Raw genomic sequence first — 21,564 nt, 5'->3', positions numbered from 1 at the left:
ACACATGAGCTTATGCGCCAAAACCACGTGACCCACATGGCAGGATGGGGTGGCTTGTGGATACTGGCCAGGGGGGAGGAGGTGATGGATGTATCTACCAACGTGCAGAAGCATCCTTGTTTGTTTGTTTTTTAAATTTTGGTTTTGCTTTTTGTTTGTTTGTTTGTTTGTTTGAATTTCTCATCCAATGGGCACCTTCTCCACTGGGGAGGGTGAGGCTAAGCAAAGCAGTCAGACAGGTGCCTTGCTCTGATTTAATGGGGTCTTTTCTCTTGTCTCTCTATGGGTTAAATACCTCATGGAAGGTGGGAAGGCTAAAGGCCCTCAGACCACAGATACTGACCATCGGCTGCAGACCCCAGAAGCTCTGGCCTCTGAAGCAGAAGACGCTGGAGGCATCAGCATCAAGGAAGGGCAATCCAGAGATCAGGGTTCTCTCAAGGAGACTAGTGGGGCCCAGGTCACAGCAGGCCCAGACAGGGGTGCCTTTGGTAAACATGGCTATACCTTGGTAGTGGATGAAGACATAGCTAATTCCATTTGGGGACCTGGGCAGGACAAAAAGGGCTTTCTGGAGAGAGAGCAAGGCAGGGCTACTCTTCCAGGGGACAATCAGCCCCATGGAGAAGAGGGCTATAGTGGAAACCTTCCCAGAAGGTGGCATTCGCAGGGAGGGGACACAGAATCAGATTTGGGCTTCGTGGGGAGAGAACAAGGGCATGGCAGAGATGATGAGAATAGCAGATGGGAGACCACAGGAGGCTGGGGGGCTGGTTCTAGCCACGCTCAGGATGGAAGACTAGAGAGCAGAGTAGAAGGAAAGCAACACAAACCGGGCCATGACAGTGAACTTGACAGACATGGCCAGGGACAACTCCGTGACCCTCAGCTGGGAGCTGGGGCAGGGCAGAGGGTTCTATGGGGATCCCAACCTGATGCTGAAGGGTTTCAGCTAAGAGAGGAAGGGACAGAAGTTCAGGGCAATTGTATGGACTCAGTGGAAGGAAGGAGCCACTTGGGAAAGGAAAGGAGAGCATCGGCAGGATGGGCTAATGGAGCCGGCCTCGGGGAAGCTATAAGAGGCAACAGGGCGGGAAGTTTTTGTGCCCCTGAGTTTCCTAGAGGAGGAGCTCACAGCTTCAGGGCAGGCATGGGCCCTGAATACTGGGGTGCTCAGGCAGGTGGAGATGCTGGCCATGGAGTAGCTGGGATGTCCTGGGAGGCAGGGGGGCATCCAGGACAGACATCTTCTGGCAACAACACCCACAAATCATCACTATCTGGAGACAGGAAGCTTCCAGGGTGCACAAGTCCCAAGGCCAAAGCTGAGGGTTCTTTCCAGGGTGCAGGTTGTCATGGTATTGTGGGGAGGGGCTACAAAACTGGCTCCGAAGGCCCAGAAGATCTCGGAAATTGGAAAGGTGGCCTACAAGAGCTCCGGGGAAGGAATGGTCAAGGCTCAGCTGGAGCTTTGGGCAGGAAGGAGGAAGGTTCTAGAAGCCTCCAGTTTCCTCAGAGCTGGACAGTGGAACAGAGGGAAGCAGGGACACCAAGTGGAGCAGAGTATGAAAGTGTGAGTCCTCAGGATAATACATGGTCCAATCCCAGACACATCGGGGCCTTCTGCAGGTCTGGAGTGCTGGGGTCTAGTGGGGAGGAAGGGAGCATGGACACATCCCAAGTAGCTGCCCTGATGATGTCTAGTCAGCGGGCAGATGCCAGAAACTACAGGCTAGATACATCCGAAGGCCTGGGTGTCCACAGCTCTGGGAGAACATTGGGACACATGAAAGGATTAAGAGACCCAGGGGCGGTAAGATCCGAAGAAGAGTTCTGGAATGGATCAGGGAGATCCCGAGACAAAGGGTTCAGAGGCAGGATGAGCTGTAAGGATGGCTCACAAGGTCCAGGGTGGGCAGAGTCTAGAAATGAGGAAGGCTGGGAGTATTCTGAAGGGATGGCTTCTAGGAATGAAGCTACTTATCCTGATAGCTTCAGGATGCTCGAAGGAACAGGATCTGGCCTTGATATTGGTGGCAGAGCCACCTGTGGGGCACCTGTGGAGACAGAGTCTGGGAAGGGGGGTACTTACAGTCATGATTCAGGGGTGCCTGGGGGATTGTGGTCTGAAAACAAAGGTCAGAGTGGTCCTGCAAGGAAGGTATTTGGGAGAGGAGCCAGCCTCAGAAATGGCTCAGGTGGACTTCGAGGAATGCCTCTTAGTGAGGCTCAGCATAGGGATGCATCTCAAGGCCATGTTCAAACAGGCACTGGTGGGAAACAGCAGTGTGGCTTCGGGAATTCTGAGACAGCGGGATCTGTAGGCAGAGATGGCATAAAAGACTCTGGAACAGTGGGCAAGGTTGGAGAGGGATATACGGAAGCAGAATCAGGGGATGCTGGAGGATTAAGTTCATGGGGTCACACCGGAGATTATGAGAACATCAGAGCCTTGGGGGTCTTTAGGGAAGGAGACTTTGGCAATGGCACTGTGGTTCCATTATTCATGGAACCAGGATCTCGGGGAAGAGGGGACAAAGAAGGTCATGGTGAAAGGATCAGTTTTCTTGGTGCGGGGACCTCTGCAGTTGACACTGGGAATTGGGACAAAGCCAGGCACCCTGGGGCACCATGTTCTCATCCTGAGGCTGGTTCAAAGGGCCACTGCGCCCCAGTGTCTGGCAATGCGTTAGGTTATAGAGATGAGTCTGGAATTCCAGAACCTTGGAGAGCTGGTGATAGAACAGCTTATGGAGAAAAATCAACAGGTCTTGGGCCTGAAAGAACAGGACCAGATGGTGAGGTGGTATTTAGAGATAGTTCACCAGGCCTCAGAGCAGTGGGACCAGCAAGTGAGGCAAGTTATAAAAATGGAACTTGGGGCTCTGGGGCCATGGGTTCGGGGTGTAAGGCAGATCATGGGGATGATCTTGGGTGTCCTGGAATTCTGGGGTCAGAGACTGAGGCAGGTTATAAGAACAACACTGAGAGTCGTGGGGTCAGGGAGTTAGCGAGTCTGACAGGTTATAAGAATGGTTTAGGAGCTTCTGAACTTATTTCATTAAGGGGTGAGGCAGGTGGTTTAGAACATCCTAGAGACATTTTGTCATGGAATGAGTCAGGTTTAAGGGATGGCTTGGGGGAAACAGGAAGCGTGGATTCCAAGAATGGGGTTGGTTATAAGGGAAGCACAGTGGGGCCTGGGAAAGTAAGACCAGAAAGTAAAATGCACATTGCAAATGTTTCTGGGAGGCTAGGAGGACCAGGGTCACTAGCTACATCCAAAGAACATGATTCTGTGGGTCTTGGGTCAGTTTATCAGGGAGCAGCAGAGACTGACTCCAAGGATGGTGGAGAGAAAGGCAGGGAGATGGGGTTTGCAGATCCAACAGGGCCTGAGGTAAGCTCTGGGGTGGCCGGAATCCTGGATACCACAGGTGGCATAGCACACAGGAACAGTGCTATGGGCTCATTGAAGCTGGGGCCACCAGAAAGGCCACATAGCTTTTCAGATGGACAGGGTACCAAGAACAGTCCTGGGGGCTATGGACCCTCAGGAATACATGAAGCCTTGGGGTCTGTTGATTCTGGGGAGAAACCAGGTATGGGAGAATGGAAAGATGGGTTCCAAGGGTCTCTTAAGAACAGAGGGACTCCCAGTGGGGAGGGCAGATCTGTAGACCAAGCAAGAGCTATAGGGACATCTAGGCTTCGTGATAGTAGGGGGACAGTGGAGGATGGGAGTAGGTCAGGGGTAGCTGCTCTGGAGTCAGGAAATGATTTTGGCTTTAATAAATCAGGCTTGGGGACAACAGGAAGATGTGAAGTTGCTGGCCAGCAGGGAGTGACAACTCAGGCATGTGGAGGCTCATTGCTGAATGGCAGGGGGAGGGGGACAAGTTTGTTAGGGGCAGAGAAGGCAATGGACAGGAGTTCTACACCTGGGGGACAGGCCAAGGTAATGTCAGGGCCTGACAGTGGGCAAGACACAAGCCACACTCAGGCTCCAGGCTGGGAAGACCAGGTTCAAGGCAGCATCAGGGCATCTAGCTCACTGCAGGAGAAAGATGCCATTTTCTGGCAAACCCATGAGGGACAAGGAGCCTTCAAGGGTAAGGGATGTGAAACTAGCCAAGAGGCTGCTGGTGAGTGTCACAGGCCATGTTCCTTGGAGAGCAGAGGCTCAGAGTTTGTAGGGGGCAGGGCTGGTTTTACAAAGAGCTCAAGTGTCCCAGGCAGAAGGGATTCCATTATCTATGGGGATGGTGTCACTTCAAAACCTCAGGAACCCCAGAATGAATTATACAGTCCATTAGGCAGAAGGGACTTCAAAAGTGTATCAGGAGGAATTCAGGAGCCAGGTTTTCAACTAGGAACAGAACAGGAAAAAGGGAAAGGATCCCTCCAGGAATCGGGGTCTTGGAAGGCTGAGATTGGTGAGGTCCAAGGATCCAGGACCTCAATGAAGTCTGAAAGTCAAGGAGGGAAAGACTCTGGCTGGTCAGGCAGGAAGCCTGGTCTCTGTGGAAGTGGGCATCAGGGGCAGTCTGAGACCAAAGTTGGATCAGCAAAGAAAGGGACCACAGAAGGGGCCAGAGGTCTGGGGCCTTGGACTGGCAGTGAAGACAGAGGGTCTCTGAGAGAACCTTGGAGTGAAGACACGAGACGAGGCTCCCACAGGCATCTTGGCAGCAGGAGAGATACCCAAGAGGGCAGGTTAGATGTCTGTGGCCAGGCACGAGATGCTTCCCAGAGCCCCAGATCCAGATACAAGCCTGGCACTGGCCGCTCTTCTTCGGAGGCCCGAGGTAGGTACTCCCAGATAGGTACTCCACTCCTATAGGGTGGAGCCAGAGGGTTATGTAATGTCCTTGGACACTGGGGTGCCTGAATGACAGTTCTACCTTCAGCTCATCCCTACTAGTGTCTCCATTTACCAGAATCCCTTGCAAATTCGGGGAGCAGCCCCTTTTCTTTCCTCTCCCCATGCAGAAGGGATGCAAGCTTTGTGAAACTCAAAGGTCTGCTTGGTATTAGCTTTTGAAACCCAATATCCAAAGTTCCAGAGTATTAGCTTGCCTCTGTGACTCCGATTGCCTATCTGTAAGACTTGGGAGTTGGTGGGGGGAGTGCTCTAAATCTATCTTACTCTTTCATCTGTGTACCAGCCTAAATAAATGAGAGGCTGGGCACTGGGTCCGGCTGAGTCCTGTGGGCAGGACCATAGTGGCTCCCCAGAATTCAGTACTGGCCAAGGTTGGGCTTTGGGGACTTCCTTTATATCTCTCTAGGCTCCATGGACCACTTCTCTCAGGGTCTGACTGATACAGAGGTACAACTGGGGGGAGCTGCCCTACTCTCCTGTACCCTTGCCAGTGACCTAGGACCTGGCACCTGGTTCAAGGATGGAGTCAAGGTACTGACACCTCACACCCCATAGCCACTCCTTCCTAACTAATGGGGCTGGGGAACATGCAAAACAGAGAAGTAAACTGAAGACACTTTACAGGATTTTTCACTATATTTCACTAATTTACTGATATTTCTACCCTGGGAGACATGTAGACAGCTGGTGTGTTGTGTTTGGAATAAACACATTATGAATGATGAAAGCCACTCTCTCATCAGCCTCCCTCATGAGTTCCACTCAGCCTCCACAGCCTTGTACAAGCACATTGGTCTCATCCTGACCAGCTGGGCTCACTGATCTCTCTGAGCAGCCTCTCTGAGCCCCATCAAAGCGGTCACATCAGGTGGCATAGTGCAGTGTTGTGTCAGTGAGGTCTGACTCCTGACCCCTGCCCTGCTGTTAGCAATTCTGTGACCTCAGACAAGTTGCTTATCTATAAAATGGAAAACTGATCCTGTAGGGCTGATTTGAGAGCTGATGACCGGCTGGGCTTACTGGTCTCTCTGAGCAGCAGCGAGAGGCACAGTAACAAGTGCTGTGACCTTCTAGTCCACAGGGCAATTGTTAGGGCTGAACTGGACAGGGTGGGAGTGGCCATCTCCATGGTGATCCTTGTCTCCAGCTCACTGCCCAAGATGGGGTCATCTTTGAGCAAGATGGGCTCACGCACAGACTGATCCTCACCCACGTGGAGGGGACCCAGGCTGGGAGATACACTTTTGTAGCCGGCTGCCAGCGCAGTGAGGCCAGCCTGACCGTGCAGGGTGAGCCCCAGCCCTTCCTTGCCCCATAGTCTTTGCACCAGGTGAAAATGCCCCTCTGTGGAAGCCCTGAATCCATGACTTGTCTGCAATCTATGAAGATTGTTCATGAAGCCAACCCATGCCTTTCCCAACCCAACCAACATCTTATCTCCTTCCTTACCAGAACATTCTTGGTGAGCTCTAACCCTGGCCTTTCCTGCTGCAGACCTAGCCAATTCCCTTTGCTAATCCTTATAAGGTGGGGGAGGGAGTTCCTTCTCTTGGCTTTTCCCATGATTCCCACCAACCCACAGCTTGGTCCTCTCTGATTCTTTTCCTCTGTTTTTATCTCCAGATGCCCCCACCATTGCTCCAGATGTGACAGAGACACTGAGAGAGCCACTGGTGTTCAAGGCTGGGAAGCCGGTCACTGTGAAAATTCCTTTCCAGAGCCGCCTCCCTGTTCAGGCTACCTGGTGGAAAGATGGGAAGGAAGTGGTGGACAGCAGCCACAAGCTCACCCAACTGGCTCTGGGAGATGGCTACACACGGCTGTGCCTCCCCAGCGTGTGCAGAAAGGACAGTGGCCAGTACAGCATGAAGCTTAGGAACGAGGGAGGCTGTGTGCAGGCTGAGTTCACCCTGCAAGTTATAGGTGCTGACCCTGCCTTTTCTCCAACCAAGGCCCCAGGGTTCTGGGGTCCCAGGACCTCCCTGGGCAGCCTGGATGCGTCTGGGGATAGATTCTTCTAACTTTGGTCTTCATTTGCATAATAGTTAAGATCCAGAGCCATCCCTAATGACGCACTTCCCTGTCCCCAGACTGCCTAGGAAAGAGAGATAAGTGAAGGCCAGGCACAGGCAGGTAGACCCAGTTGTGCTTCTGTGAGCTCTAACACAACAGATTCTGGGGACGATTATTGGATTGGTGGCCCCCCCAGCCCATGCCAACAAAGTAAGTTTGCCTAGACAAGAGAGCTAAGCTGGAGGCTATTCTGGCCATGAGTGGGGCTGGGTACAGGCTGGAGATTCCATGGTATCTCATAAGGCAGGACTGGGAACATAGAGACCAGAGACACCAAGGGCCATTTGGAACCTGCCCAAGCTCCACCTTGCCTCAGCCTCTGACTGTCAGAGAACCATGTGTATCTCAGGGCTGTCCACCCCTTTGCAGACTTATCCAAGGATGTGGGGTTAAGTAACATGCCCCCTCCCAGCTTCTCTGACTCCTTTCTCCTTCTGCTTCTCTCCACGGGTTCTCAGACAAGCCTCAGCCCCCACAAGGACCCCTGGAAGTTCAGGATTGCCAAAGAGCAGGTGTCTGCCTCCGCTGGCTACCCCCGAGGGATGATGGGGGCCAGGTCATACAGCACTATGTGGTGGAGAGGCGACAAGCTGGGAGGAGCACTTGGCTGAAGGTGGGCGAGCCCCCACCAGACAGTACCAGCTTCACCGACGCCAGTGTGGAGCAGGGCAGGAAGTATGCCTTCCGTGTGCGGGCTGTGACCTCAGAGGGAGCCGGGGATGCCCTGGAGTCTGAGGAGGTGCTGGTGGCTCCTGAGGGTAAGAGAACAGATGGCATTTGGATTCAGGACTCCTTTGCTCTCTCAACTGTGGTGGGAGTACAGCCTGAGGGTCACTAGCTATGCTTGGGGGATGGGAATGGGGTAGGACTCAAGGCTCTTATAGAGCACAGTGGGCACTCCTCACTACAGCTTCTTTTGGGACCTGGTAGGCTTTTACGGTTCTTTGAGGCTGAGACACACAGCCCCCTTCTCTCCCAGGATTTGCGTATCGGTCAATACTGTTTTCTATCACGTGTTCTCGTTCTGGAACAAGCTACCCGTGGGTGAGGTTCAGGGAGCTCAGAAGAGGCTCCAGCAGAGGCTAGAGAGCATTTTCTGTTCCATCATCTATGCCCCAGAGCAGCCAGAATAGTGTCCCAGGGGAAGCTGACTAGGCACTGGAATGCTTCAGAAGGCAGAGTGTGACTCTGTCCCTCCCTAATTTCCCCATGCCCTCTTCCCACCGCATTCCCTCCTGTGATCTGGTGCTTGTCTCTCTGCTGACTGGTACCCTTTACCCTCAGCTCTCCCAGGGCCCCCTCCTGCCCCAGCCATCCTGTCAGCCTCCAGCCAGAGCATTAGTCTCACCTGGGGGGCACCACAGGGCCCCGGCAGCACCCACATCTTGGGCTACCTGGTTGAGAAGCGCAAGAAGGGGAGCAACACCTGGGTGGCTGTGACTGAACAGCCGGTGCCTGGTAAGTTGGTCTGAGGGCGGCAGCTTCTCGCTGACCCCATTCCGAGTTGCCTTAGGGCCCCTCCTGGCCACAGGATCCTTTGGTGTCGCTAGTGTGGATCAGTTTAACATAGTTGCTGTTCAGCTGATGTGGTTTTGTCCCCATGGGGGGAGCATTTAGCAATTCCTAGAGCTGTTTGTGGTAGCCCCAGCTGGGTGGAGAGTACACATTCTGACATCTTGTGTGGAGAAGACAAAGCTGATGCTGCTTAACATCCCATTCCCAAACCCCAGAGATTGATCCAGCAAGGTCTGTCAGCAGAGCTGAGCTTAAGGACCCCCTAGGGTTGAAGTCTTACCCAGAGGTAAAAGTTCTCCTTCCTGCCCCCTCACACACACTTCAGGCTTTGGCCACGGGCAGCCCACTTCCTCTGCAGATCTCAGCTTCCTTGCTGATAACACAGACAGAAGTGACCCCAACCCTCTAGTTAGCATCCTAGAAGCTGGCTGCTACCAGAGGTAAGAAAGAATCTGGAAGAGACAGAGGCCAAGGCAGGTGTTAAGGAAGCCTCCGGAACCCCTGTGCTCTATACGCACTGGAAACCCAACACCAGGCTCCGGACAAAATGCCAGGAGTCCTGTAATGGCAATGCCACTTAAGAGTTAAGGCTACTTGGGGAACCTCATCTCTCTAATGTCACCATTTAGTGTTTAAGTATTACGACTCTGTGAGGCAGCCTGAGTCAGAGACATCAAAGAAGTGTTATTGTGACCATCTGACAAGGCTGAGGCAAACCAGACGGGATAGGATGAAAACACCGCTCACCTTGGAGGCAGCTCTGTCATGCCTGGCTAGTGTGATTTGGGAGGGTGTTAGACCCCATGCTTGGTCTCCTGAGCTATGTCCCAACGTGGGAGACTAATATGGGATGTGGTCTTCACAGAAAGGAGGTACACGGTGGTGGATCTGCGACAGGGTTGCCAGTATGAGTTCAGGGTCATGGCCGTGACTCTGTCGGGCCCTGGAGAGCCCGGACCTCCATCGGATGCTGTCTTTGCCAGAGACCCCATGAGTAAGTAAGACACCATTCCAAGGTGTTCGGGAAAGGTGTACATGAGATAGCTCTGAAACTGTGGGACAGAAGTTCACAGGTCAGGGGCAGTCTGCAGGGAGATATTCTAAAGGGCTGGAAGTGAAGGCTGAAAGGCCACTGGGATCTTAAAGGGTCTATATTAAAATCAAATGGGTCCAGGGGCCAGGCAGTGGAAATGAGAACTTTGCAAGGTCATGTCAGGCACTCTTTGGCCTGGGGGAAGGTTAGTGTCTGTGCTAGTGGTATCACCCATTCACTAGTGGGGACTCTCATCCCTGGGGAACAGGCAGCCAGAAGCTTAGCTTCAGTTTCCCATTCAACACACACTGCTCATCACATGCAAAGGGGCCGGCATTGTGGGAGGAGCCAGGTACCTCTATCCCAGCCTCTGTCTTCGGTGAACAGAGCCTAGCCCAGTATCCTGTCTCAGCAGCATCAGAGATGTCGAGAGTCATTCTCTAGACAATGGAAACAGCAAAAGATTTGTTATCAAAGATAATTATGACAGCAGCTTCTCACATGCCCGTGCCCCATGAGAAAGACAAATCCCCGATTCTCACAAAACCCATATAGATGCTTTGCTCCAAGGTATGGGGTTAGAAGGTGTTGCACCTCTGAGCCTGCTGATGACAGGCCATCAAGGTAGCAGAACAGGGCATTTGTAGAATCAGCCGAGTAACAGACCTGCTTGTATAGGGGTGTGAGCTGGCCCACGTGTCCTTGCCGTGCAGATAGAGCAAATCTATCCTGTCTCTCTATTGACCACTGGCTTTCTCATCAGCGATGGGGATGGAAGAAGCAGGATGTGCAGTGGGTGCAGCAGCCACAGCTGTAAACCTCATCTTCTAGACCCTTACGACTGAGCGAAATCTGTAGATTGGAAATGTCACTTGGGAAACTTCTTGTAGAATCTCAGGCCACGTGTGGTGGTAAACATCTGCAACCCAACCCTAGCATTAAGAAGTTGAACAGAAGGAAGCACATGTTTCATATAGATAGATAATAGACTGATAGATAGATAGATAGATACATGCATACATACATACATAATACACACATACATAATATGCATGCATAATAGATACATACATAATACAGACATGCATAATACACATAATACATGCAAACACACACTACACATGCATAATACATATATAGATAATTCATGCACATATACATACATAATACATACATAATACACGCATACACAATACATATATAATACATCCATGCATAACACATACATAATACATGCACAATACATACATAATACATACATAGCACATACATGCATACATAACACAGACATAATGCATGCATAATACATACATGCATAATACATATTCACACATGCATAATACATACATGCATAATACATATTCACACATGCATAATACATATATAATACATACACACACAACACATACATACATACCTACCTAGGTGGGAAGAAAGAAAGGAGAAAGAAAGAAAAAAGAATATCTTATTCTGGACCTCAGAACTCCTGCCTTAGGATCCGTGTTTTCAGTAAAAAAGTCCCCAGTGATCTAAGTACACATTCAAGGCTGAGAAGCACTTCCCCTAGACCAGTGGTTTTAAACATCACCACGTGTTCAATACCAGTGATCCCTTATGATTCTAGTGCTTTGAGGATAGTCCCTCACAGACAGTGTTAAGTATGCAGCTAGCCTTGACAGCCAGACTTTTGCTTGTCCCACAGTCCCCAGAGGTAGGTAGTGTGACATTGTTCTCATTCAACAGATGAGGAACAAGAAATCCGTGCTGTGTCACCCCCAACTAAAAGTTACAATTCAGCATGCATAGAACTCCAGTCCCCAGACACAATGGGAAATAAAAGGTTCTCAACTAAAAATACCGACTGCCAAGGATTACAAGATAGTTGGGGTTGGCAAGTTGGTGGGTGAGTTGAGGTGGCCAGAGACCCACAGTTCTGCCTAAGCCCCTGAGTGAAAGAAATCCCCAATCCTGGGTTGGAAGACCCCTCAGAGGAAGATGACACATTCCTGACACTTCCATGGTGTTGGCCAGGACCTCCAGGGCCTGTTCGGGATCTCCGGGTTACAGACACATCAAACACCAGCATTACCGTGAGCTGGATGGTGCCGGACGCCCAGGACGCTGATGAAGCCCAGGGATATGTTGTGGAGTTGTGTGGTTCAAACAGCCATCAGTGGAACCCATGTCATGTGGGCACCGTGCCAGGCACCACCTTCACAGCCAAGGGGCTTCAGCCGCAAGAAGGCTACTTTGTGCGAGTGACGGCGGTTAATGATGGGGGCCGTAGCCAGGCCACTTCCCTGGACACACTGGTTCACGCCATGCCTGCCTCTGGTGAGTGTCACCCCCTTTCCCACACTGAGTCCTACAGACTCCTCCTGAGAGACACTGCTATGCAGCCGTCTTAAGAGAGGGGTGGCATCGAGCACCAAGCAAAGTGGACCCCACTTAGAAATGAGTTCTCATTTCAGCTCCTGTCCTACGCGACTAATATTTTTGATCCCCAACTTACAGAGGCGAAAACAAAGGCCCGAGATGCTTCACCTGGGGTCTCCTCATTGTTATGACACAAAAGGAGGATTTAAAACAAGTGACTCAGACTTGGGCACTGCTTAGTTTGAGACAGCCCATGCCCCAGCTCCCTGTTACTGCAAGGTGGAGTGCATCCCTTTGGCCATAATGGCTAGATGCAGATCGTCCCACAAGGCTGTCCCTGTCTCCTCACGCCCTTCCAAGCAATTCTCCTGCAGCCCATTCCTTACATTATTTCAGCCTTCAATCTCCATCCTGGGTGAGCCAGCTGCAGGCCAACTGTGGGGGGAAGTGACAAACCTTCTGTGTTCTAGTCTGCCCCAGGTTCCTCATGGACTCCAGCACAAAGGATACACTGATGGTCAGGGTTGGGGACAGCATCCGAGTTCCTGTCTCCTTCGAAGTGAGTATATCTGGAGTGTGTGACAGGCATTGGGGGGGAAGTCCCTGAGCAACCAGAAAACTAGACAGTCTTGGAGTGTTCCTTCTTTATTATTCTTTAACCCTAATCATATACACTTTGGCTTGTCTCTGAAATCACACTGTGAGGTGGGTAGGAAGGAAAATGCTTCTTGAGGCCAAGCAGGTATTTGGCCTCTTGGATGCTTTGCTGCTTTCAGGTGCAAGTGCACTGGGGCTACACCCCCCTCTAGTGGTAGCTTCTGATACTGCACCTCCAAATTAGCGCATCCCTTCTCTCCCCACTTATTTTTCTTCAAGTGAATGAATGATCAGAGTCCGACTCAAGATGATCCTCAGACAATGTCAACACCACACAACTCTAAGTACAGTTACTAGTGTGGTAGTAGAACACAGACTGTCTGATGCTGTCGTCGCTCACTGATTCTGGACAATATCTTTGTTATGTTTTATTAAAAAAAAAAGAAATAAGTTTGGTGGAGGTGCTGTATAGTGAGGTGGAAGAGGGTGCGTCTGCCGGTCGGTGCTGATGTATCCCTTCCCCCTGAGGCACCAGGTATAGGATAGAATAGAATAGAGTTTATTTAGGGCATGGGGAGGAAGGTTGAGGGAGTAGAGACAGAAAAGGGAAGAGGGGGAGAATGAGGAGGAAGGGAAGAGAGGAAGGGTAGAGGCCATGAACACATGGAGAGAGAGAGGATGGAGGAGAATGGGGAAGGAGGGGGAAGAGGGGAAGAGGCAAGAGCAAGAGGAGAAAAGAACGAGAGAGGGTGAGGAGGGGCAAGCAGCCCATTTTATAGTGAGTGTAACTGTGGGCGGAGCCAAGAGTAAATGCCAACAATCTTAACCTCTCTGTTTCAATTTCCTCATCTCTCACATGGCACTGATTTTTCTGTCTCTTCCCTAAGCTTACCCTAAGGTGAGAAACCACTGCTAGCAACCTAGGTCCTGTTCTCTGTGCTTTCCACGCATTGCTAATGCCTAATACCCCAGGACATCCCAAAGGGCAATTTACTATCAGCAGTCTCAGAGTGCCCGTGGTGGAGGTCCCATAGGCAGTGGGGAGCATCATTATCCTGAAGCTGAAGAGGCTCCGTTATGTCAAAGGCCTGGGATCCAGACACCGATCTCTCCAGGAGATCAGATAAACAACCTGGGAAGTCGGGCCATACCTCCTTACAGTTTGGCCCTTGAGACAAAGAACTGACAGTTTGGGCTGAGACAACACAGATCTCAAGGGGCAGGGGGAAGTGAGCTCGGCCTACAAAGACAGGAGAGGCAGACCATCTCCTTTGTTTGGAGGATTTCTCTAAAGTTATTGTCTCTGCGAGCTGCCCTTGATGGCTGATTCTATCTCACAGTGCTGTGATCCACAATGCCTCTAACGCTCTCCAACCTCAAGGGCCACCATGCAGCTTAATCAGGACCCCTGTGATGGCGAGAGATGGTTTCTCTCCTAATAAAGCTCACTCGGAAGGGGAATCTTACGTTCCTTTGCTAAACCTGCCTCCCTCTCCTCTCCTCTCCTTTCCTTTCCTCTCTTTCCCTTCCCCCTCACTTCCCTCCCCATCCCTTCCCTCTCCTCTCCTCCCCTTTCCTCCCCTCCCCTCCCCTCTTCTCTCCAGTTCCAGGCCAGCTTCATAAACTACATCTTCAGCCTCTCTCTATTTCAGGAATCCCCCAGTCACCCGGTCACCTTGCCTGGGGACATCAGGGAGGAATATTCTTTTCTCCATTAATTTTTTCTCACTCTCACCAAGTAGGCTCATGTGAATTCAGAACCAGCTGCACCGTCCTGTGAGCAGCAGCTCACTCAGTGAAGTGTAGATGTCTGCGTGGGTGTGAGGCTGAGGGCCAGACCATTCTCCTGAGCCCCCCAGCTAAGGCTACCCCACCGTCCTTCCATACCTACTGGCTAGCCCCAGAGTCACCGCCTCTATGGTAGCATATTCCTCGTTGATCTCCATGTGCTCAAACACATCTCTTCCCGCCTAGAATGCTCTTCTTGCCCTTCTACATTAAGGCCAGCTTATATACTTTTCCCCTTACAAAGTTTTCTCCATGAGGAGCAAAGATCAGGGAGGGAGCAATCACAAAGAACAGGGAGCAAGTGTGTGTGTGTGCATGAGTGTGAAAGAAGAGACTGAGAGAATTGTGTAAAATAAAAGCAGAAGGACTATAGCCTTGAGTATCAGGAAGATTCAGTGATATGTATGCAATAAAATATCATATTTTATATGCTAATTTGTTTGAACAAACACTTTAAAAAACAAAAGAACAACAACGAAAACCTCTCCTCAATGTGTGTTTGCTCTTGGTTCTCAGGCCACCCCTGTGCCTGAGGTGACCTGGCTGAAGGATGGTTTGCCTTTGCCCAAAAGAAGTGTGACCACCATGAAGGCTGGCCTCACCCAGCTCCTGATTCCTGCTGCCGGCCTCTCGGACAGTGGCCAATACACCGTGATGCTGAGGAACCTACAGGGAAGGGAAGCTACCTACAGCTTCTTCATCAGTGTGGCAGGTGAGGCCGGCTCAGCTGTGAGCTCTCGCCAGTGTGCAAAGGCTGTACTGTCCTGGGCATGGCTCCTTGAATTGAGTATGCAAGGTGACCACACTGTTGACTAAGCACTTCCGGGCGAAGGAGGCCCCATCATTCTGACCTATGGACTTGGAGAAATGAAGAGAAGGAACAGACTAACAGCAGTCATTAGTGGTTTGATTTTATGAAAACTCTAACTTCTATCCATGTCCTGGCATTTTATCTATAAAAAAAGTGAGTTAATAAGCAATGTTTTTGGAAGTCATCTGTGGTAGTGAGTACCTATAATCCCAGACTTGGAAGACTGAAGCAGAACCCAGAGTTAAGGCTAGTCTGGGTTAATGTAGGTGAAACCCAGCCTCAAAAGGGAGAAAAAATAAGAGCATTCTTTGGAGGATATTTGTCATCGTGCAGAGATAATTGTATTCCTAGACTTAGTTCCCTCTGGCCCATCACCTGCCTGACAACACTGTGTTCTGTAGGACCTCCAGGAGACCTGGGGCCTGGAGAAAACACTAGCTTTTTTTTTTTTTTTTTTTTTTTTTTTTTGTGGCTTCTCTGCAACATGGCTTCTCCCCTCCCTCCCTCCCTCCCTCCCTCCCTCCCTCCCTCCCTCCCTCCCTCTCTCTCTCTCTCTCTCTCTCTCTCTCTCTCTCTCTCTCCCTCTCCCCCCCCTCTCTTTCAGCATGCCCACGGGCACCGGGTTCCATCTACCTGCAGGAGAATGTGCCTGGGACGGTGACAGTCCGATGGGAACCCTCTCCGGACGAGGCTCAGGACACCCCCTTGCATTATACAGTGCTCATGCGGTCCTCATCTCACGGATCTTGGCACGAGGTGGCCGACTACGTCTGCACCAACCACTTTACCCTCCTAGGGGTCCTCCCCGGCCACGAGTACCACTTCCGGGTGCTGGCCAAGAATGAGCTGGGGGCCAGCAAACCTTCCGACACCAGCCAACCATGGTGCATTCCCAAGCAGAGAGGTAAGGGTCCCCAAAAAGGGAGGGAGGGGCTTAGTGGTCTGCCTCTGTACTGTGGGTTGTAGAATGTGTGGAGTCTAGCCAGATATGTAGTGGTTCTCCGACCTCCTGCTCAATACCCACCTGTACCGATGCCCACTGCACTGGACTCAGGTTGGGGCCCCACTTCAATGGGCAGAAAGAGTCGGGCTGTGAGTATTGGACTGTCTGGGGACCTTTGGGTGAATTCTCAAAAAGAACAGTAAGCAATAAGTTAAAATTTTCTATGAAAACAAAGAATATTTTATAAATCAAGTAGGTGTAGATCTTTAAAGGGATCGCTAGGAAAAAAAGAATACTGGCTGGGTCATTTTACCTTAAAAAATACAAAACTATCTAGAAAGTACTACAGCAAAATGTCAGCTGCAGTCATCTACAGGTAGTGAGACTATAGGATTTTATTCTTGTTTCTCTATCTATCCATCTATCTATCTATCTATCTATCTATCTATCTATCCATGTTCTGATTCATACACAGTAACTTTTAAAGTATTTTAAGCATTTTAGAAATCCAAACAAAATTGTAAGAAAGGGGTAAAAACGGTGTCAGGTTGTACAGATGAGTTGTGTGGTGAGGCTCAGCTCCTGGGCCTTCAGCAGTACCACAGACTCGGCAAACCTGGATCCCAGCCAGACCTTCCTGCTTTTTAACCATCCTTCCTTCTGTCCCCGGGAATGCACCCCAGACAGGTTCACAGTGAAGTCTCCAACATACCGGGAACCTGACCTGAGCCAGAAACCCCGCTTCCTGGTGGGTCTGCGGGCTCACCTTCTGCCCCAGGGCTGCGAGTGCCGCATGACCTGTGCCGTGCAAGGCTCACCCCAGCCCCGTGTCACCTGGTACAAGAACGACCAGAGCTTGGAAAGAAACCCTGAGATGTACAGTACTGACTTGCTGGGCGTGTGCTCCCTCATCATCCCCAGTGTGTCCCCTAAGGACAGTGGCGAATACAAGGCTGTGGCCAAGAACACGCTCGGACAAGCTGTCAGCACAGCCACCCTCATTGTTACAGGTAATGACGACAGGGGACCAAGTGGGAACAGAGAGGAGATCCAGATGAGCCTCTGGCTTCAGGGCCTGGTTTTTCGAGAAGACTCAGATGGTATACCATGAGTCTTGGATTTCTGCCTGCCTCTGTGACCGTTTTATTATGTATTCAACCTGACCATCACAGAACCTCCTGGGGTTTGATTTGCTTGATTGTAAAATGAGACTTGGCTACTTTTGGGGCCTACACTACCCACCTGAGAGTCCCCGTGTGGGCTGGCACATGTCTCAGGATGAGACTTAAGCCTCTTGCTCTGCAAGTCCTTTTATAAGTGTGTCAGCTAGGAATATTTAAAAAGACCATGCCGCCTGTGGGAAGAGCAACATTATCAACCAACCAAACCCTCTAGAACTCCCAGAGACTAAAACACCAACCAATGAGCACACATGGAGAGACCCATGACTCTAGTTGCACATGTAGTAGAGGATAGCATTGTCTGGCATCAATGGGAGAAGAGGCCTTTGGTCCAGCACAGGCTCGTTTTCCCAGTGTAGGAAAATGCCAAGGCGCTGAGGTGGAGAGGGAGGTTGGGAGAGGGAGCGTCTTCATGGAAGCAAATAGAGGGGGAGGGGGGAGGGGAGGAGGGAGGGGATAACATTTGAAATGTAAATACAGAGAATATTAATTTACAAAAAGAAGTGACAGTTTGAATATTAATCCCCTTTGTGTTCTATCATTTTTTCCTGGATGGGGGGAGGGGGCATGTTGAGTCTCTCATTGGCTGCCTCCATTTATCAAGGTGAACAGTGCATGCTGTTGGCTCTGAGTCAGCCCATGCCTGGAATTGCAGAATCTCCATGATTGGATGGTGTGAGAGGGGCTGCTGTCCCCTCAGAATCATCTGAAATGTCCCTTGTCTTGCAGAATACAACTCCTAGACCACTTGACCTGGAATTCGAGCCTTGCCCCACCCTACAGCTAAGAGATAGGATGGCAGATGTCTGGAGCTTTGCTGCTGATACCCCACACTGGCCTGGGGAGCAGTCCAGCAAGACAATGGATGTTCCTGGGTGAGACAGGAACAGGGGGTTTCCGGTGAGACATGACAGAAAGGCTGAAGTCCCTGGAGAAGAAATAGAAGAAGAGTTTCCAATGTGCCCTTGAGCTGAATGATGCCTCAGAGTGACCTTGGTACTGTGGGTGTCTTTGTTCTGCACCTCTACACGGAGCTCCAGAGAGACTGCTCCACAGGGTGGAAGCTGAGCCCACTGTGACCACAGGAATGGAAAGAGGGCAGAGGACCTGGGCAAGAGCATCAAGGATGGGGGTGGGGGTGGGGTTCTGTCTGTACTGCATTAAAATGACAGACTACTGAAGGTGAGTTCTTTGCAGAGTAACTTGGGGCTGGTTGATTGAGGGAGGGACCCCCAAAGCAAAGCCTTTGAATGGAGAATGGGGCTCATGGGGGACAGTGAGTCGGAACAGTGTTCATCCGCAGTAGGGCAGAAAAGCCAGAGTAGGGGAGACAGTCTGCAAGGCAGAGGCCCCCTTTTCCTGGCTCATGCTTCCCACATGCCTCTGCCCTTAGAAAACCCTGGGACCAGCAGGACTTAAGCCTCCCTAAATGTTGTGTGCATAGAAAACTGTTTGAAGCAGGACAAGAAGAAAACTCTGAGGGTTTGAGTTTAGGTCCCATGCTTGTGGGGCAAGCAGGTCACCTACTAAGCCATCTCCGTGGTACCAGGCGGGGGTGAGGGGAGGGAGTTTCCCCAATTGGACATAGAATTCCAGGCTGATGGATTTTTGTTTGCTTGGCTTTAGTTTGTTACCTTTTCGGCTCATTTAAAACAGAGGATTTCTGTAGAGCGAGGCAGGCCTTGAACTTACAATGTTCAGCCAGCCTTACTTAAATCAACCTCCCCAGTTCTGAGATGACAGCTCCGTACTACTAACAGTAAGTGCTGGCTTGTAGTGTTTGCAGAGAGCTCTGCGGCCATCTTAGCTTTCCCCAAATGCAGGCACATTTGTTAGTTAGTCAGATCGTTTCTACTTGTGAGACCCCTGTTCCCCTTTAGGTTAGACTGCCTGATCTTCTCCCTCCGCTCAGGAGGACCCTGCTCAGTTTCTCTCAGTCTCTCTTCAAAGCCTAACCAATCCTTTATCTCATTCACTGCACAAGGGCATTGACACACAGCCTGTGTAACTGAGCAGGACCCTTGGTGACAACCCCCCCACCAGCCTCCAGAGCCCCTCTGACACTATAAATGCCACCCAGCACAGCAGGAGCTCCCGCCTCCAGGAGAACTCCATTTCTGTGTCCCTCAAGCAGAGGGTACACTGTCTTCAGCAGCAAAGTTTTGGCACCTGGTTCCAGGGTATAAGCCACAGCGGCCACAGCAGGTCACTTTGTTCTTCTGGAGCTTTCTTTGGTGGACAGCTCACTGGGAAATGGCATACCCCTAGTCCTGGGGTTTTATTTAGCTACTTTTCTGGCTTCTGTGTGTGCCTTTTGTGTTTGCGCCCTTGGCTAAAATCCTCACATATGCAAAGGGTCGTAGCATTTCCTCAGTCTCTTTGTAAGGCATCATGCATGCATTACTCTGCTAAGAATCTCACCACTGTGCCTGGCCCCTGGACACTGTTTAGGCTGATGCCCTGTTCTTGGTCTGTTACGGGTACTATCCTGCCTTCCAGATGCTTCTCTGGATCTATAAAACACTCAGGTTGGTTTTATTTGATGAAACCTCCTCATGCACCATGAAAAGACCCCACTGCTTTTATCATTGCCTCAAAAACAAAACAAAAATCCAGCAGTGCAGGATTCAGCACTGCAGATGGGAGGCACTACCTTACTTAGCTTTCTGTAGTCCACAGTCATTCTCCTGGTGCTGTCTGTCCTACCTCCATCCTGAGAGGCTGCTTCAGGGTTGCTGTGTATCTTCCCACCCTTGAGGGACGAGGTAGGCTTCACTCCTGCTGTTGTGCCTGGCCTGTGTTGGGAAAAAAGATGATGTCCCAGGTTTTGTCACCAATGTTAGGAAAAAAGATGAAGGGGAAGGGGGATACGTTCCATGGAGGTGCCTCTGAGAACCCATGTTGGGAATCCCTTCCCCCTGAGGAACCAGTCACATGATGATGGTATAGTACAGAATAGAGTTTATTCAGGTTATGGGGAGGGGAGCTAAGGGGGTAGTAGAGGCAGAGAGAGAGAGAGAGAGAGAGAGAGAGAGAGAGAGAGAGAGAGAGAGAGGAGTAGAGAAGTAGAGGCCGGCCATGAGCACGTGAAGAGAGATGAGGAAAGAGAATGGGGAGAGGAGGGGCAAGGGGGGAGAGCAAAAGAGCAAGAGAGCAAGAGAAATCAAGAGGACAAGAGAAAAGGAGGGGACAAGTTACCCCCTTTATAGTGTCAGGTAACTGGGGCAAAGCATACCTGGCTTTTGCCAGGTGACTGTGGGGTGGGGTTTAAAGAATTCCAACAGCCTGGTCCAGGTTGTGCTCTCTCCTGCTGTGGGGGTCCATGACTAAGCTGGTGCCAAGTCCTTGGACCAGCCCCACCATCATTTCATTATGGTCCATTCTGGGTTATTGGAAGGATCTCGGGCTGGATGAAACATCTCCACTCCAGGGATTCCCCTTGCAGGAGAGAAATGCCCAGAGGATGCCTTTGGAGAGGAGGTTCACAACTGCCCACCTCTTCCATAGGTTTTATCATTTTCCTCTTCACTGGTCTGTAATGTGCACTGCTTCTGATGCCCCAGGGGCACATTGGTTCCTGTCCACGCCCAGCTACTCTGCAAGTTAGTGGGAGACTAATAGATCTTCAGTTCAACATGGAGTCTTGTGGGCAATGGGGCCAGTACTTCCTTTGGAGGGACTGGTGGCTCCAGCTTCTTTGCACACAGCTCCCTCTTCCCACCAGGAGGCGATTTGGTGATCACCCAGACTGTTCCTATCCCTTTGATGAGCTGTAGCTGATGCTTTAAAGCAGTGATTTTGCCTTTCATTACTCACCCCATCCCCAGACTGTGCCTTGCTACAATAAGCTCAGCACTCACTTTTTCTTTTCTCCTAAGTGCTGCTGGTACCTTAGGGGCCCAGTCTACCTGTCAATGTAAGTCGTTTAGGCAACAGAGCCTCTCGTACCTTATAAAGACAACATGTGTCCTGTTATGGGACTCTGTCCCCACGTCTTCTATGAATGCAGTTCTCCAGCCCAGAGAAATGGGCATCAGGCTCTCTCTCAAGCCCAATTCCCAGTGACATCTGTCCTTCCTGTGATGTCTTCTGTCCCGATATTCATGAGACCCTCTGCCATCGATGAACGAGTACCATGTCTTGTCAACCAGCCCGTGTCTCACACGAGCCATAGCATTTTAGATTCGGAGTTTCCCACATTGCCTGTTCCCGATATCAGATTCCAACTTTGCACACCCCCCCCCACCTACCTGCTGAGACTGGGTTTTCCCTACCTTTGTTGTTGTTGAAGTGATTTTCACTTCTGTGTGAGTGCATGTGTATACCGAAAGTGTGTGGGCACCCGCTGAGAGCAAAGGGCCT

The 21,564-nt window shown here is 50.8% G+C and overlaps 1 protein-coding gene across 5 annotated transcripts in view; it reads left to right on the top strand.

Annotated features, from left to right (window-relative positions):
- Nucleotides 1-18,333, top strand: part of IGFN1 (immunoglobulin like and fibronectin type III domain containing 1) — a 31,012-nt gene extending 12,679 nt beyond the window's left edge. For 2 of the 5 annotated variants that reach the window (XM_080918066.1, XM_080918067.1), the window contains exons 13-25: nucleotides 306-4,808; nucleotides 5,292-5,416; nucleotides 6,033-6,174; nucleotides 6,509-6,808; nucleotides 7,417-7,716; nucleotides 8,243-8,416; nucleotides 9,339-9,467; nucleotides 11,538-11,840; nucleotides 12,353-12,441; nucleotides 14,784-14,979; nucleotides 15,683-15,982; nucleotides 16,705-17,031; nucleotides 17,932-18,333. In XM_080918066.1, coding sequence (XP_080774192.1) covers nucleotides 306-4,808; nucleotides 5,292-5,416; nucleotides 6,033-6,174; nucleotides 6,509-6,808; nucleotides 7,417-7,716; nucleotides 8,243-8,416; nucleotides 9,339-9,467; nucleotides 11,538-11,840; nucleotides 12,353-12,441; nucleotides 14,784-14,979; nucleotides 15,683-15,982; nucleotides 16,705-17,031; nucleotides 17,932-17,945 — 6,902 coding nt within the window. In that variant the 3' untranslated portion in view covers nucleotides 17,946-18,333. Of the gene's footprint in view, nucleotides 1-305; nucleotides 4,809-5,291; nucleotides 5,417-6,032; nucleotides 6,175-6,508; nucleotides 6,809-7,416; nucleotides 7,717-8,242; nucleotides 8,417-9,338; nucleotides 9,468-11,537; nucleotides 11,841-12,352; nucleotides 12,442-14,783; nucleotides 14,980-15,682; nucleotides 15,983-16,704; nucleotides 17,032-17,931 lie in introns of those variants that run through there. The other 3 variants (XR_013975057.1, XR_013975058.1, XM_080918068.1) reach the window with 3 other exon arrangements.
- Nucleotides 18,334-21,564: the final 3,231 nt, after the last annotated feature.

This window comes from Micromys minutus, assembly GCF_963924665.1.
Source record: "Micromys minutus genome assembly, chromosome: 6".
Lineage (NCBI taxonomy): Eukaryota > Metazoa > Chordata > Mammalia > Rodentia > Muridae > Micromys > Micromys minutus.
The sequence above is the reverse complement of the archived record's forward strand: the minus strand, read 5'-3'. Positions and strand labels throughout refer to the sequence as shown.